At 39.2% G+C, this 15,191-nt stretch overlaps 1 protein-coding gene across 2 annotated transcripts; it reads right to left on the bottom strand.

Moving 5' to 3' along the window:
• Nucleotides 1-3,529: 3,529 nt before the first annotated feature.
• ubox5 (U-box domain containing 5) lies at nt 3,530-12,772 on the bottom strand. 2 transcript variants are annotated; one of them, XM_047380314.1, is made up of 7 exons: nt 12,632-12,772; nt 10,394-10,457; nt 9,744-9,845; nt 7,327-8,063; nt 6,568-7,193; nt 5,078-5,245; nt 3,530-3,811 (listed from the first exon to the last, which is right to left on the bottom strand). In XM_047380314.1, the coding sequence occupies exons 2-7, from the start codon at nt 10,445-10,447 to the stop codon at nt 3,597-3,599; spliced, it is 1,902 nt and encodes a 633-aa protein (XP_047236270.1). In that variant the 5' UTR covers nt 10,448-10,457; nt 12,632-12,772; the 3' UTR covers nt 3,530-3,596. The 2 variants fall into 2 exon arrangements, with proteins under 2 accessions (XP_047236270.1, XP_047236271.1); XM_047380315.1 differs by having other exon boundaries at nt 6,568-7,190.
• Nucleotides 12,773-15,191: the final 2,419 nt, after the last annotated feature.

Genomic DNA, 15,191 nt, shown 5'->3' with positions numbered 1-15,191 from the left:
ATTTATTTCTGTGGCGCTCGGACCGCAGTAGAAGATGTGAATGCTGAGAATGACATACGCTTGAATGAACGTCTTAAAGGTTAGATTTAGAGATGTCTTCCCCCCTGGGATCCAATCCTGGTGGTGGAGTGGAGGCCTGAGGAGATTTGGAAAGAGTTTGGAAGCAAAATGGTGGAGATGGGGTGGAGGAGGGTCAAAGTTCAGCTGCAGAAGGAGGGTTCCGTGGATGAAGATCTTTTAAAGCGGAGCCTTGACGAATGATTGGCCGGGGAGAAATGCAGACTTGACGCTGATTGGTGGAGCAGAGGAGTAATTAGACAAAGCTGGAGGTGATGGTGAGTCTTCCATGTTGAATTTTCATTTAAACTCCATATGTGACCTCATAAGATCAAGATTTATAAACTGATTTATCCAGGGAAGAGAAACAAGTCAGGAACTTTTGTCTGAGCACAGTAGCTTGGACACAAAACAAACTGACGTCCTTAGATTTAGGTCCCAGCTACACTACTCCCGTATTTGAACTTCTGTTTTTATTTTTTTAAAGACAAAAACTGTCTGTCTGTCTACTGTTAGTGAGATTGCAGTGAAAAACAATGTAACATATATCAGGACAAAGTGAGACAAATGTGAAAAAAAGCCTCTAAGGCTCCATTATTGTTTTAGTTTCTAGCACAGAAATCGATAATAGACCTATGCCACTGTGCCATCGGTTTTAATCTTCTCTAGACCACAGTTTTTTTTTGTGTTAATTTCCACTTTTAAAAGCATTTGAAAAAATCTGTTTTTTAACCAAAAAACCCTGTTTGCATGTAGATGGGAGGTGAAAACACAGCGGAGGTACAACCGTTTCACTAAATATCCATATTAATGTGGACAGGGCTATAGTAGCATTCTAGTATCACAGGGAGCCCTGCTACCTATGACTAAAACTGTAATTTAAATCACTAACGTTTCAACAGCATTCAGATAAACATTGTAATTTCTACTCCTGCTCAGACAAGCAAATACACTGTCACTCATTTGTCTCAGAAATGTTGTAAAAATGAACTGCAGCTTAAGCTAAGCGGGTAATCTATGAGATTATTCATTTAACAAGTTAGTGACGTACCATGAAAAAAAAAAAGCACTGTAAAGGAAACATTTTCCTTTATTGACAAACCTTACTTTGGTGGAATACATCTGTAGGTGTATCAGGTCAGTGGTCTGGCTGTTTACTCCCTGCTCAAGCTATCAGCTATCCTAACTCACCCATGTTTTGACCATTTCTGCCTGGATGGTCTTTACAGTAAAAGCTCTCACTCCATCCTTTTTCTGTGTTGTCATTAAGCGACTACATTCAACATTCTTGTTAAAAAACAAGAAAACAGTTTGCTTGCCGTGCACAAATCCATAAGACTCAGCAAGCAAATCATATGTCATCATCCACATATATTACTCTCTGTTTTTAAGGGGCGTTGCTACAAAGGCTTTTTTTTTTTGCTATCAAATGTGTTTTGAAGATCACTTATGTGCTTTGAAAAACAATCAAAATATTAAGATATATTTTATGACACATCGTACTTTTTATGGCTCTAAAATATTTTTGGTCTAAACTAAACTAAAAATAAAACTTAACTACACAGCTTACTTTTAACTTCCCTTAGTCGCATAAAGAACTCCTAATTAAAACTGTAACATAACAGTTCAACTGATTGTGTTAAATCCAGAGTTACCTAGACAGAATAAATGTGTCCCAGTGGGTCTAATTTAACCTTTTATATATTTAGGTACTTTATGTACCTCCAGGTGAAACAGCGTGGCTGATGTCTTCATTGCACATGCAGAACCACTGATTCCAGTTAGACTGAGCGGATACAGGATCACGACCTTGGTTAAGCTAAATGTTGTCTGGGAAACCAACACAGAAATGATGCTGTTTATGACTATGAAGTCCAATAAATGTTGAAACTGTAACTTTTGTGCACCACAACTCGTTTTTGTTTTATTTTCAACCAATAATGTGTTAAACAGCAGACAACTAAGATGTTAAAAGGTACACAGACATTTTCTGGTGTAACACTAACATGAAAAAAAATGCTTTTAATCCCCATTTATAAAGATTTACAATGTGTATGCTTAAAGCCAACATATAAGGGGTACTTACTCTTCCACTACACCAAACAAATTTTAAAGATGCTGAGGCCGACGGAAGTTTATCTACACTTGAATGAATGTCTAATTTATTTTGAGCTTTTGATGCTGCTTTTCAACCGTTTGTTCCACATTGGAAGGATTGTAAAACCTTCAACTTTTTTTTATCTTTTAAAACCAGAACTGGATGTTCAAATTTCAGTTTATTGTGGATTTTCTCCAATCCCAACAGCATCTAAAATATACACACAGGTTTAAATAAACTCAGCTCAAAAAGTGAGAAAATGTAGGTTTTGTCAAATATTTCTTTGTTGAAAAAAAATGCTTCCTGGCAATAAATCTTACATCACTGGAAAGGCTTTTTATTTTCCTGTAAATGTTTCAGCATTTCTAAGGAAAATGCATTTGTTGGTTGATTATTACTTTGCGGGTTTTGTCCATGAAAAACTTGACAAATGTTCTCAGTCAATGCCAAACTGCTACTTCGGCTTCTGACACTACTTTAGTGTTCCTTGTTAGATGACGTTTGAGGAAATAGGGCATATTAACAATTTAACAACTGCCTGGCACTTCCTCCTCATGCTGGACACAAGCTTGGTCACACACTGCTGTGGGATGGTATTCCATTCTATAACTACCATTAGTCAGAAGTCAGCCAAGATGGTTGCGCCTAGAAGTGCTCTGGCACAAACATCGCACCTGGGCTGACCCTAAAACTGTTCAACAGGGTTGAGGTCTAGGCTGGAGGCAGGCCTTTCCACCGTCTCTAGACCCAAATTCGAAATTGAGACGTATGTAGGTTGTGTGCTTTAGTGTTTCTCCCATTTATGCAAAGTCCATTCAGTCCAAGTACAAAGGAACCCTGCACGAGTTCCAGAGATTTTAACACTAAACTCTGCTTTCACTTTTAGAAAGCAAACTGAGACGGGCGCCAGACGTAAGAACAAGGTGAGCCCAGATGATTAGCTGATCGTGACCTTTTTAGTTTCTTCAAAATGACTACCCAGCCTTGAATCGACTGTTCCCTCTCAAATTCGCCTCGTTGTGAAGCTCACAAGTGTTGCTGCCTCTAATTCTTTGTTCGTTCATCCTCTAGACACAGCCATGTCTCCTACCTCTGTACACAGATGACAGCACCAAGGCTGCAACCTCATGTCCATTAAAGAGTCCAAGAAAAAGGTAGAGGGGGTGGAAGAGTACAAGAATTTATGCATGTGTATTTTTAGAAGTTCTCAATGAAAAGGTCTGTGCTTTCAGACATGTTCTTTCCTTCACTGGAGGACAACAGAGGGTGATGTCATCACATTTAGTGACATTATGTGTCAAAACCAGAGACCTCACAGAGCTTTAAAGTGTCTAAATGAGCAACACTGCAAATAAAAACAGCCCTGGACATCAATTTACTTCAACAAAGATATTCTTTTATTAAATAGAAAATTGCTGCAAAAGGAATCTTTTGCTATTTATCAGTGATGTACACGTATTATGTTACTGCGTACAGTAGAGCTTTGGCAGGTTGGACACAAAATAGAGCTGGATATATTGGAAGAGTTAGATGGTTTTGACTCTTTCTGCACACAAGCGCGACACAGCAAGTGGCCGCATGTCAGCCGGTAGATTGATGATGCTGATGCAGAGTAAACGGAGACTGACCTGGAACACGCAGAGCACACCTTCCCATCTGGTTAGAAAATACAGGAGAAAAAGAAAACTTTGACTGGAACACAAATACGTTTTTAAACATTTTAAACAACAAATTACAAATCTTAGGTTAACAATGTACAGCTGATATAAGTTTGAACATCACTGGTTATGATTTCTGGTTTTATGAACAGCTGATATACACGGCCGGTCAGAGGTTTAAATACACTCGTCAACGGCTTGAATGTCACAATAATTAGCCTGCTGTTTCCATTCCAAAACCAGATTTTATTTGGGATCATTGTCCTTTTAGCACACCCAACTGTGCCCAAGATTCAACCGACTAGCTCACTGGCAGTGAAATAGCCTCAGCATGATGCTACCACCACCATGGTTGATAGTTGGGAGACAGCTTTTGGCCATTGTGGTCAAATAGGCAAGCTTCAGTCAATCCACAAGGTGCTGATTGTGGAGCATGTGTTACTTTAATGTTCAATCCATGGTGATGTAAAACTTCACTGTAGACAGCAATCATGGTGTTGAAGCATGGACAGTCGGGATTTTTAACAGGCAAACATTAGTGGGGGTGTATAAATATATTTTAGCCTGTATGGATTATTTTGACCCCATGTGGATTAGAACAATAACTTATAACTAATAAACCTGTTCACCGAATTCTTGCTCTAGAAAAACCCCTTTAATGTACATTTTATATAATATTTTCATCTGGAAAAAGAATTTCTTAAATGGATCATTAAAAGCTTTAATTATACTGAGATTAATGAACCCGATTAGTGTATGTAAACCTCTGAGCAGCAATGTAACACATTTTTTACAAAACATTATCTTAATAATGATTTTAATTATTTCAAACCTGATTATATTGTTTTTATGATTTTAGATTGAGTACTCAGCACACCATGGAGAGGGGGAAACCTGCAGCACTGTTCAGCCACACTTGCAGTATTTTAACTGCTACACAGATTCTGCAGATGAATTTGTGACATGCACAGAGACAGAACCTTGGTGTATTTCCACTGAACCAGTCATATTTTCCCCCTCTCACAAGATTCAGCCCTATTTTTAGCTAACAGCGACAGTCTTAAATAATGCTGCTGAGCGGATTTATTACTCATCCGTGGATGACATTTAATTCGTTATTGCAATGTCTGCCTCTAAATTAACTTTATAACATAGTGAAGCCGGACAACACATATTCACTGCAAGGAAAATAGATTTTACGGTTCTTGTAAAATGCAGGCATGTTGTGAAATGCCTGCAGTAGGCCAGAGAGAACAGATTGTACCTGTAGGTGAGCTTGTAAAGCCTGAACTTTGGCACACTGTCGGCTGAGATGTACCTTCTCCTTGGTGAAGCAGGTTTGAAGTAAAGGAGGGACGGCCCTGCAGGGCAGAGAGGAGGGCCTCATCCAGGCTGGCTGAGAGAAGCTGCTCATGGGAACTGCAGCTAAGATCTGAAATAAAAAGTCAACAACAGTGAGAATTTGTTTGTGTATCAGTTTGCATAATTTTACAACTCTGTGAGCACTGAATGAAATTCATAGACTTCATAGTCTGTGCATAATTATGATACATCCATGTGCTTGATTTACAACTCCAATTAGAGGTGTGCTGTAATGAGGTAATACAGTACAGTGGATTATCTAACTACTTTACAACATTTAATTATATGACAAAATAAACTTACTTAAGAGTGTCTGCAATAACAGCACTCATGTGAATTATGCAACCCTAATATATCAAAACCAAAACTGATCCCTGTTGCAGTTTTTTTCACTGGAACGTGTCAGTATGGTGCAGCAGTCATCAGAGAGAAGGCTTAGGAGGAGATGGTACTTCGGCAAGCCAAAAGCCAGAAAAGACACTGTGTTGCAGTCTCTTAAAACAAAAACACAGGTGCAGCAGAAACGGAGGGAAATACCATGAAAAATCGAGCAGAAGCAGAGCTGAATGCATGTTGTAGGGAGCTTGTGATTGACAGAAATGACCACTGTAGCAATTCTACCAAAACCTGCAGTATTCCAGATAAATTAAAAAACGTTAGGAGTTGCGATAAATAAACAAATGGTTAACAGCGTTTCTGCCGCTGTGCAATGGATGCTTAATGACTTTACCACCTTACATCGAGTTTATTTCCTGAAAGACTTTTATGTTGCATTAAACAAGAAGCGTTATCAAGCATATTTACAAGCATAGAGAGCCTGAATGCAAGGTATTGACATAATTAGCTGGTACTGATGCCACCAAGGAGATCTTTGTGATAGCGACATTGCGTACAGGGTTATCGTAACAATAAATTTAGCTCTAGACGGACACCGAAAGTAAATTTTATGATTATAGCACATTTAAATACAGTTCACTGTGTAAAATTGTACATTGTCCCTTCATTAAGTCAAATGTTTGATATTATCCAAGATTAAACTCAATGCAGCATTCCATTTAGCATTGCTGTGTGAATTGGGATCTGGCCATGAAGTTAAATGGAGCATATTCCAGTTGTGAGACCTGCTAATAGTTGTGGTGCTAACAAGCATTAGTGATAATATATTCCTCTCCATTCTGTGGAATAAAAGCAATAACTTGGGCAACTCTAACCTTCCAAGTCCGACTTTCAAACTTGGTTGACATTTTATATAATTATGTTTTCCCCAAATTGAATCGGGAAACTTCAGACTTAGATGCACAAATCGAACCTGCTTGCACAGGTGTGTGATGCTGCCTGCACTTAGGAAAAGATTCAGCTACAACAAAATAACCGTACATACAAAGTACTCACCTACACCTGAATGATTTCTTATTTTTTTGCTTTGAGGGAACAGTTGTTTATCACTAGTCGAAGCTTTAGCTGAAATGTCACTTAGATCTCGTTTTTTCCTTCGGTCTAACTCTGATTTACTATCCTTACAAAGTGGCCGGGTATTAGATCTGTCAGTCCCGTTATTTGATGATGGTCCCGATTCAGTATCCACCATCTGAGTGGAAGTCCGGTTCGTGTCTCGGTTTTCAGCTGTGAACTGAGTACAGTTACTGTTTATTGAGGTCTTACTAACACTTGGAGAACTCTGAGAATGTCCCTTAATACTGGAGGTTACTAGTCTCGATGCTTGTGGATTCTGTCCCTGATCTTGTCCCCCCAGCGCTCCGTCCCTCCTCACCATCCCTTTCTGGAGGAGGAAGTGGTCGATGCGGCTTTTGAGTTGGGGGTTGGGGAGGGGCTGGCAGGTGGAGGTGAATGGGACACCGGTGAAGGGGTCGTTTGGAGGTCGACCCCAAGTGGCTTCCCTCTTCTGGTATTCTTCCAGAGTGGAGGAATCCACTGACATTCCACTCGGAAGCAGCATAGGGAGCATCATTACTTCCTGCGTTAGTGGATCCAGGAAGTCTTCTGGGATGGAAATACTGCTGGAGCCAAAAACAATGCAAATATAAATCAAATACAGGTTTGTAATCAAGTAATTTAGCTCAGAATCTGAGCCATCGTAAAATCAAATATTCTCACAAACTAAAATGAAACATTACTTCAAATGTTCTGTACCTAAGGCGGTCTTGGAGTGTTTGTGTGGTCTGTCTGACATGAGGAGCAAAAAACACGGGACGCTCCACCCGTTTTTCATTAGCCTCGTGGAGTCTTTTAACTCTCTCCACTTCTTCAGTGGGACAGCAGCGAGCGGGTTGTCCCCACACAGCCAACGTCTTCAGCCCCAGAGAAGATGCTGAACCACCGAAAGGCACAGTGACGCGAAGCTGCGTCACGGCGCCTAGGGAGGGCAGCCCCCGACTCCACAGCTTCTCCTGCCGACAGCTCGTCAGCGGCGGAGGAGGAGGGGAGAGGAATGGAGCTCGGGGGCGAAAGTTTGAATGGCTGAATGAAACTTGGGTTTCTTCTCGGAGTTCACAACGAGCAACCAGCTTGAACTCTGATTCAGAACAGCTGGATTCAGAGTGTGGCTGAGATTTGAAGTGTGTTTGTTGAGGCCCATCTTGAGCTACTTTGTCCCACTGTCGGGCCTGAATACTCCACTGATGGCCATTACTCTGCTGAGATTGACTTAAAACATGTTCATGCATCTGCCTGTTCTTTATGTTCTGGTCCTTCATTTGCTCTTTACTCTGTTCCTGTTGATGAATCTGCCCATGGCTTGGCAGAACCCTAGTATCTGAACTTGTGCTGATCTCAAGTCTCTTGCAGGCCTGGCCCCAGTCCATTCCCCAAGGCCACAGCTCCACATCCACCCGGCAAAGCTCCACAGGGAAGCCAAACTTCAATGTTACCTTAAAGCAAGAAATCAACAAAGAAGAAACATATCAGTAATATTCCAGGATTTGAACTACTGTACATATATAAAAATAACAAAATCAGGACCAGAGTGTAAAATCTGATACCAATAACCTACTTTTAGGTTATTTATTGACTATCTGCACAGATGAACTAATGCTATTATCTAATGCTGCTGCTATTAAGCATTGATTAAACATGAAACAGCTTCTGTTTAGAAAACAATATTTAAGTGTCTGTCTGGATGGTGGCTCTGCAGGTTGTAACTAACTTTCAGTGAATATCTAGCAAATAAAAATATTTGCCTCATACTGAAGAGTTGACATGTTTGTTGTGTTATTCTTTATTAAAATGGTCAAAAACCAACATACTAAACAACAGCTCTGGTGTTTTTATTTACATGTTTTTCATGAGTTAATCTATAGAACATGTGAACAGTTTTCTTTAATATTTTTATAGTTTTAGTTTAATATTTTTATAGTTTAGGGGGAAAAAAATTGTTTGTAGATAAACAATTTTAAAATGAGTTGAGTGGACAAATTATGTGAAAAGATTTAAAATTTTCATTTTAATTATTCATAAATTGTGAGTGTGCCCTTAAGCTAAACATCATGAGTTGCCATTGCATCTCCACCTACTTTCACTTCAAACCATACAGGACCTCTGCAAGTTTAATCTCAATTGAACACTTTGTTTTACCTTTTGAACAACATTATAGCTCAGAACAAACTCAATAGTTTCCTTACCAACTTATATTTAACTTGGTAATTTAGCTAGATGAATATGACCAACTAAAATGAACGTACTTACGTATTTTCTTTTTAATCGCCTAACCAAACAATAAAGCAGGTTTCAGCAACAGTTCTTCTGCAGGTTTGCAGGAAACAGGTTCCATTGAAACCCTGTTAACCACTCTGCATCAATTCCTTTATCTTACTAGTAAGGTACAGTATTTCATATCTTATGGAGATAAATAAATAATTATTCATTAGTAGCTGGACAGGAAGTAGAGCAGAGAGATGAGAAAGACATGCGGTAAAAGGCAGGGAATCGAACCCGGGACAACAGCGTTGAGGACTGTAGCCTCAGCATATAATGCCTCTTTGTAGTTTGTTTTTGAAGACTGTTTTAAAGTGTTTTTCAAGAAATATGAGCAACCTCCTGCCGGTAGATTTTCATTTGTAATCACAAAACCACACTTCCTTACAGCAGACTACGAGTATATTATGGAAAATGACTTTATATCACTGGTTATCAAAGCAGATATAAAAAGTCCCCGAGATGAAAAAGTCCTGTTGCAAACGGCCCTTTTTTGACTCTTCAATGCAATAGTCAGACATGAAGCAACAAAATACGCAAAAAAGGAAAAATGACCAGCAGCTTTCAAAAACACTTAAGTGGGAGAAATATACACAAGGTCAACAGTCTAGCACCTCCTCCTCGTGCTGGTCACACCCTGATGTGAGATGGCCTCAACCAGCATTTATTACAAGTCAGCCAGTGTGGTTGTTTTGGTCAGTCTGGCACCAACAGCATGCTACAGCTCATTCCACAAGTATAAAATGAGGTTGAGGTCTGGACTGCAGGCAGGCCATTCCATCCTCTCCACTCCCATATTTTAGAGGTATTGTGGTTTCTTGTTTTTATCCCTTTATGTTAGATAAGCACAATCTTACGTGTAAGGGTGGCCGTAAGAAGTATTCCAGCTTGAAGCCTCGTTTCCGTAGTGCAGGGTCAGCTGACACAATGTTTGTAACATCATAGCCATCTGCACAGAGCTAAAGATATAAAAAAAGATATATATGTGCATCAGTAAAAGCCTTGAACGGTACATTTACATATTATTTTATGCTCACAAATGGCAATGGTAGACACGGACAACTGTTTCTGTGACATAAAAAGAGGAGGAGGCAACAGAAAAGAGTGAAATATATAATTTCTTGGCAGAATAAAGGTGCATTTTATGTCCTGAGTGGAGCGCAAACACAGCCATGATAGGTTATGGAAATGGAATAAAAAGGACAAGGACAGTTGAGCTTCAGTCTCCCACACATCTCTTTGTCCCCTGCTCGTCTATTTTCACAACGCCTTCCTCCACATCCCTCCAGAGAAACGTCTTGTCTGCGTTTGTCCTTAAACTTTCCCTTAAACTTTTCTAAGAAAAACACAGTAGTAGTTGCCTGATTTGTGAGACACTAATAACTGCTGTCAATTCTTGCCACTTCAATGCATTAAATAATTATTAATGTAGTGAAACCAGTAGGCACGCAGAAAAACAGCTGCAGGGTTGTACAGTTGAGTGATTAGGCTTTAAAACATGTCATACCTTGTTGCAATGAGCCACTGTAGAAAAGTGTGCCAGACAGAGGTTGACAACCATATCCTCCAACCTGCAAAAACACAAAGTCATTAAAGAGCTAAACTATGTCATGCTTTCTGTCACCTACAAGTGACTTGAGGCCAAGACAAAGTTGCACATTCAGGGAATCACAAAACTCAGCTAAAAATAAATCTGTTTTTACAATATATTGCCTTTTCAAAACTTAAAATACTAAATAAACCGACCAGTCTACATCCATCCATTCATAGGAGAGCAGGAATGCAGAGTATCCATCACTCAGATTTACATGATAGCAATAAAAGAGGAAAATGGTGGCTTTCTCTCCCATATTCACCACAAGGTCACCTAACTCAATCAAACTCAAAGGAAACTATGTTGCAGCTCTTTGCAGCAAAGGTTAGCCTTAATCAAACGCTTCATAAACCAGTGAACTTTTCTAGTTAAGACCAACATTTAACAATAATCCTCAAAGCAAAACTGCTGTACTTCTCTGTTTAATACAACCAGAAACTGAACTATTTATGCATTTTGCAATTAGAAATAGAGGTAAATAACATTTACTACATTCATACATTTATTTGTCCGGGAAGGTATTTTTAAAGAGCAGGCATCCAGAATTATTCAATAAGGTTAAAGAATAGTGGTCTTAATGTTGTTATGTGAGAACTTGCTGCGTCGCAATTTTGTTACATCGCCGCCAATGATTGGTCTTTTACACACAAAAAAAACACAACTTTTCTGCATGTGCCTGAGCATATAATGGCTTCCCTCCTGTAGTTTTAAAACAGTTTTACATTCATTAGAGCAATGGCAGCGCTCCTTTAGCTTTCACAGTATTTTTTTTACTACCCAAAATATTTACAAGACACCAAATTTGTTTTTCTGGTAAGTGAGGAAAAAAAGTGTAACAGCCCTGGTTCAGCCAGCTGACTGACAGTGCTCAGAAACATGTGGGGGAGGGGCAGCACTGCTTTACTCTATGCTTCACGGAAGTCGGGTCAGTCCATAACTTTTTCTGGTATCGCATTGAAAGGACTTTAACATGTAGGAATCATGTGGTGGACATTTTTTGTGGTTTTTAAACCATATTGTTTAAAGCATTTATACCATTAAAGGGCCCATGCCTGGTGACACTATGTGCAAACTTTGGTGCTTTTAATAGACTTAAAAAAAAGGGGAACAAGCTGTGTCTTTCTGACGTTGGTAACGAAATGTCTAGTGATTTTGTTGTATTTTATGTGCAGAGACAGAGATTTAGTACAGAAGAGTTTTTTTTCTGCCCGACCTATAGGTCAGAGTAAGTAGCTCAATAAACAAAATAAATATCTTGAAATGGTCAGGGACTGGAAATAGGTGAGAAAAGCACCCAAAGTTAATAAAAACCATAGACCTTCAAGGATCCTGGAAAGTAGGTATGCTTCTATGGCAAAATCCAGTTTAAATAATGTACCCACTGGGATCTCTACATAATGGTAAGTTATTGCATATTTCTAAGTGCCTATATACCTAAATCAACTGATTTGATTGCAGCAGCATAATCTCACCGTGACGTTTTTTAAAATAAATTCAACCTTTAATTGGAATCTATTGATTCAGTAGTCAACACATTTTAACAATCCCTTTAAATTGAATGAAACTGAAGCATTTAATTGACACTTTACTCTTTTAGGCTAGTGTATAAATAGGGGAAAACGCATGAGAGAAGTTTGGAAAATCTAGAGAGACTACGGAAAGACCAACCATGAAAAATCATAAATCAATGACAGCAGGCGCACTAACATTTGTGGCACTCGTGTATTTGTCAAGAAATATTTTAAACATTTTAGGATTTTCCCCCCACTAAATAAATGGTCTCAACTTGGAGGTCTCATTTTTGCTTGTCATTTTTCAGTTATTACACTAAAAAAGGCAGCGCTGATAAAAACAAAAACACACATAAGAGACACTTAACCCTCTGCCATTGAAACATTTTCCAGGATATATAATACATACACTAACGCTTGCCTCATTGAAAAGTCTTATAAAATATGTTTATTTCACAGCTATCAATGGCAGCTGTACAAACACGAATATTTAGTTTATTCCTGCAGCTATCAGCAGCTAACAGCCGCTAGCACCAGCAATCCGATGTATCTGTTAATGTACCTGCCTGACGCTATCAATAAACAAATTAATAAACTAAAATGTGCAAAACACATTCTGCTTAGTCGCACAAACACTTGCCTGTTCGGACTCTATATTTCCTCTTCTGGTTACCTTTATAAAGCAGCTAGCAAGGCGCTAACTGATTCTGCAAACACAACAACCGGTACGTCTAAGGAAGCCGGGGAGGGTCGTATTTGCCTTTTTTTTTTTAAGTTGCCTTTCCAGTGGCGGCTGTGGCTGTTGAACCATCTTTATGAAATGCTAAACAGTCTCGTTTCTTTTTTTTTAACTACACATTCTTTGCCATAGTGTATAATGGTAAGCATTTTAAAGTATTGTTTTTGTTGACTCATCTGCGTTTTCTTATCACAGTTAAATCTACTCCTCCACATGAAGGGCATGCATGGCTGGCAATCTTTACAGTGGGATGCATGGAGTTCAGAAAAGGAGCCCAGACTAGTTTTGTTTGAGTAATGTTGAATTAGTAGTGTGTCTATTGAGCTGCAAAATACACTCTGCATTATGCTCTTTCAGGAGCCTTTCTTATATTGTCCAAATCAGCGTGTCCAAACTTGTTGTCACTGGCCAGAATCAAGTCGGAAGTACTCATGGGCCAAAAAAAAAAAAAAAAAAAATCAATACTTTTAACAACTAAAATCACTAAAACTTAGATTGTGAGTTTTTATATATATTATAAACTAAGCATGAAATACTTGCAAAACAAATAGTCAGAATTTTTGTAGTGAAAGGATGTGTAAATCATTGTAGATCCAAACCTTATTAAAGCTACAAGCAGCATTGGCCCTTGCAACAAAGCGCCACTCGGCCTGTGTAGCAACTGCTGGAGCCTGGCATTGCCGCCTCCTTGTCACTGTCGAGCCTGCCTTGACATTCTGCACGTTGCCTCTAGGCGGTGTTGTGAGCAAGCATTCGTATGACCTTTGTTCATGGTGAGTTGGGCCCCTGCGAGAAGCGTTCAAAATTTGGAAGCTGTTGTGTTTTTCGCATTTGTCCGCAATGATGCATACCCAATTTGAAGTAGACCCAATGATGTATGAGGTAGATAAAGTAGTTGAAGTTTCCTAGGGGGCGCCATTTATCCAAATTCCAATGTAATGCAAGAGAGCTGTTTTGAGGATGGCAAAGATCAACCATATTCAGATTGGAGAAAATTGGATCATGCATGCATCAGCCAATCGTACACAAACAACGTGATATCAAAATTCGCCACACTGCCACTTCCACATGCTTTGATGCAACAAAAAGCTTTTGATAACTTTTGATCCCCAATGCCTTGAGAGTACACTGAGCTATTTTAAGGTCTGTATGCCAAAAGCTGTAGGAAGAGTTTGCTGAGACACGGAGGCTACAAACAGCAAAAATGGGATCAAAATAGGAAATTACTTCCAAAATGGCCAACTTGGAGTGGGGTTTGGACCAAGGCTCCAAGAGACTTTTTTGAAGGTATTGAGAAGTTACATATGTGTACCAAATTTTACAATCCTCAGTCAAAGCATGGCTCGGGGCAGATTTTTATAAATTGTTATAAATTTTCTGTGGAGGCCACGACCATCAAATATTTCACTAGATCTCTTTTGGGGACTGGACTGGGATCAATCATATTGAATTTGCTATGGCGTGACGTCTCACTTCACCACGGCACCATAGCCACAACCTCCAGTGATGTTAGACCAACTTGTTATCTGTCTTCTGACACAGTTTCAAGTTGATCAGGCCAAGAGGGTCAGAGAGGGCCCTTTCCAAGCGAAAAAAGTGATTTCCTGTTCTCAGGGGGCAGAGCTTTGACAACGTCAGCATATGACCACATAGGGTCCTCACGCACCCAGAGGGCATCAATCATACCAACTTTGGTTTCAATCAGCCTTTCTTTGTAGAAGTTAAGGTTGTTTGAATTTTGTGGCGAGTAGTTTAGATTCGTGGTCTGGCCATGCCCCCTAAACATGGTCAAAAATTGAGGATTTTGATAACTTTCCCCCATGCCTTAAGGACATACTGGCCAAATCTGAAGTCGATCGCTCAAAAATAAAGTTCGACATGCATGAAACGTCAAAAATGACCCTTTGACCCAAAATGGCTGACTTCCTGTTGGTTTTAGGGCATATCTCCAAGTAGAGCTGTTTGCCCACACCCTTTTTCAATTCCATTAAACTTCAAATATTTTGTTGGGGGACAATTTTGGGTAAAGTTTGGTGAGTTTTGATATATGTTTAGGCCCCCAAAAAGCTGCTTTAAGGGGCAAAAAATAAATAAGAAATCCTGCGATTACAATAGGCCTTCGCAGCGCTTTGCTGCTTGGGCCTAAAAAGGGTTTTGCTTGTTTTGCCTATTAATATTAATAGGCCCATTAGAAGTCTATTTAAGGAGAAAAGGGTTAACACTTTTCATTTCACTTTATGTAATAACTATAACCATAAAGCCTATTTGGTTTTAAAATAGTTGAGAGGGAATGCAAAGGTTGTTTATTATATCAGATCACATCATTACATGTATTATGTAAGGTGAGATTAACACCTAGGAAGAGTCCTGAGCTGCATATTGGAAAACCATGTTAAGGATTTTTGTTTTTACTCATTACAGGTAAAAATAAATCATTGTAACTAAAAGAAAATTTGGTTTC

The sequence above is a fragment of the Girardinichthys multiradiatus genome, chromosome 12 (assembly GCF_021462225.1).
Source record: "Girardinichthys multiradiatus isolate DD_20200921_A chromosome 12, DD_fGirMul_XY1, whole genome shotgun sequence".
Classification (NCBI taxonomy): domain Eukaryota; kingdom Metazoa; phylum Chordata; class Actinopteri; order Cyprinodontiformes; family Goodeidae; genus Girardinichthys; species Girardinichthys multiradiatus.
Note: the sequence above shows the minus strand (reverse complement) of the source record. Positions and strands in the feature narration are given on the sequence as shown.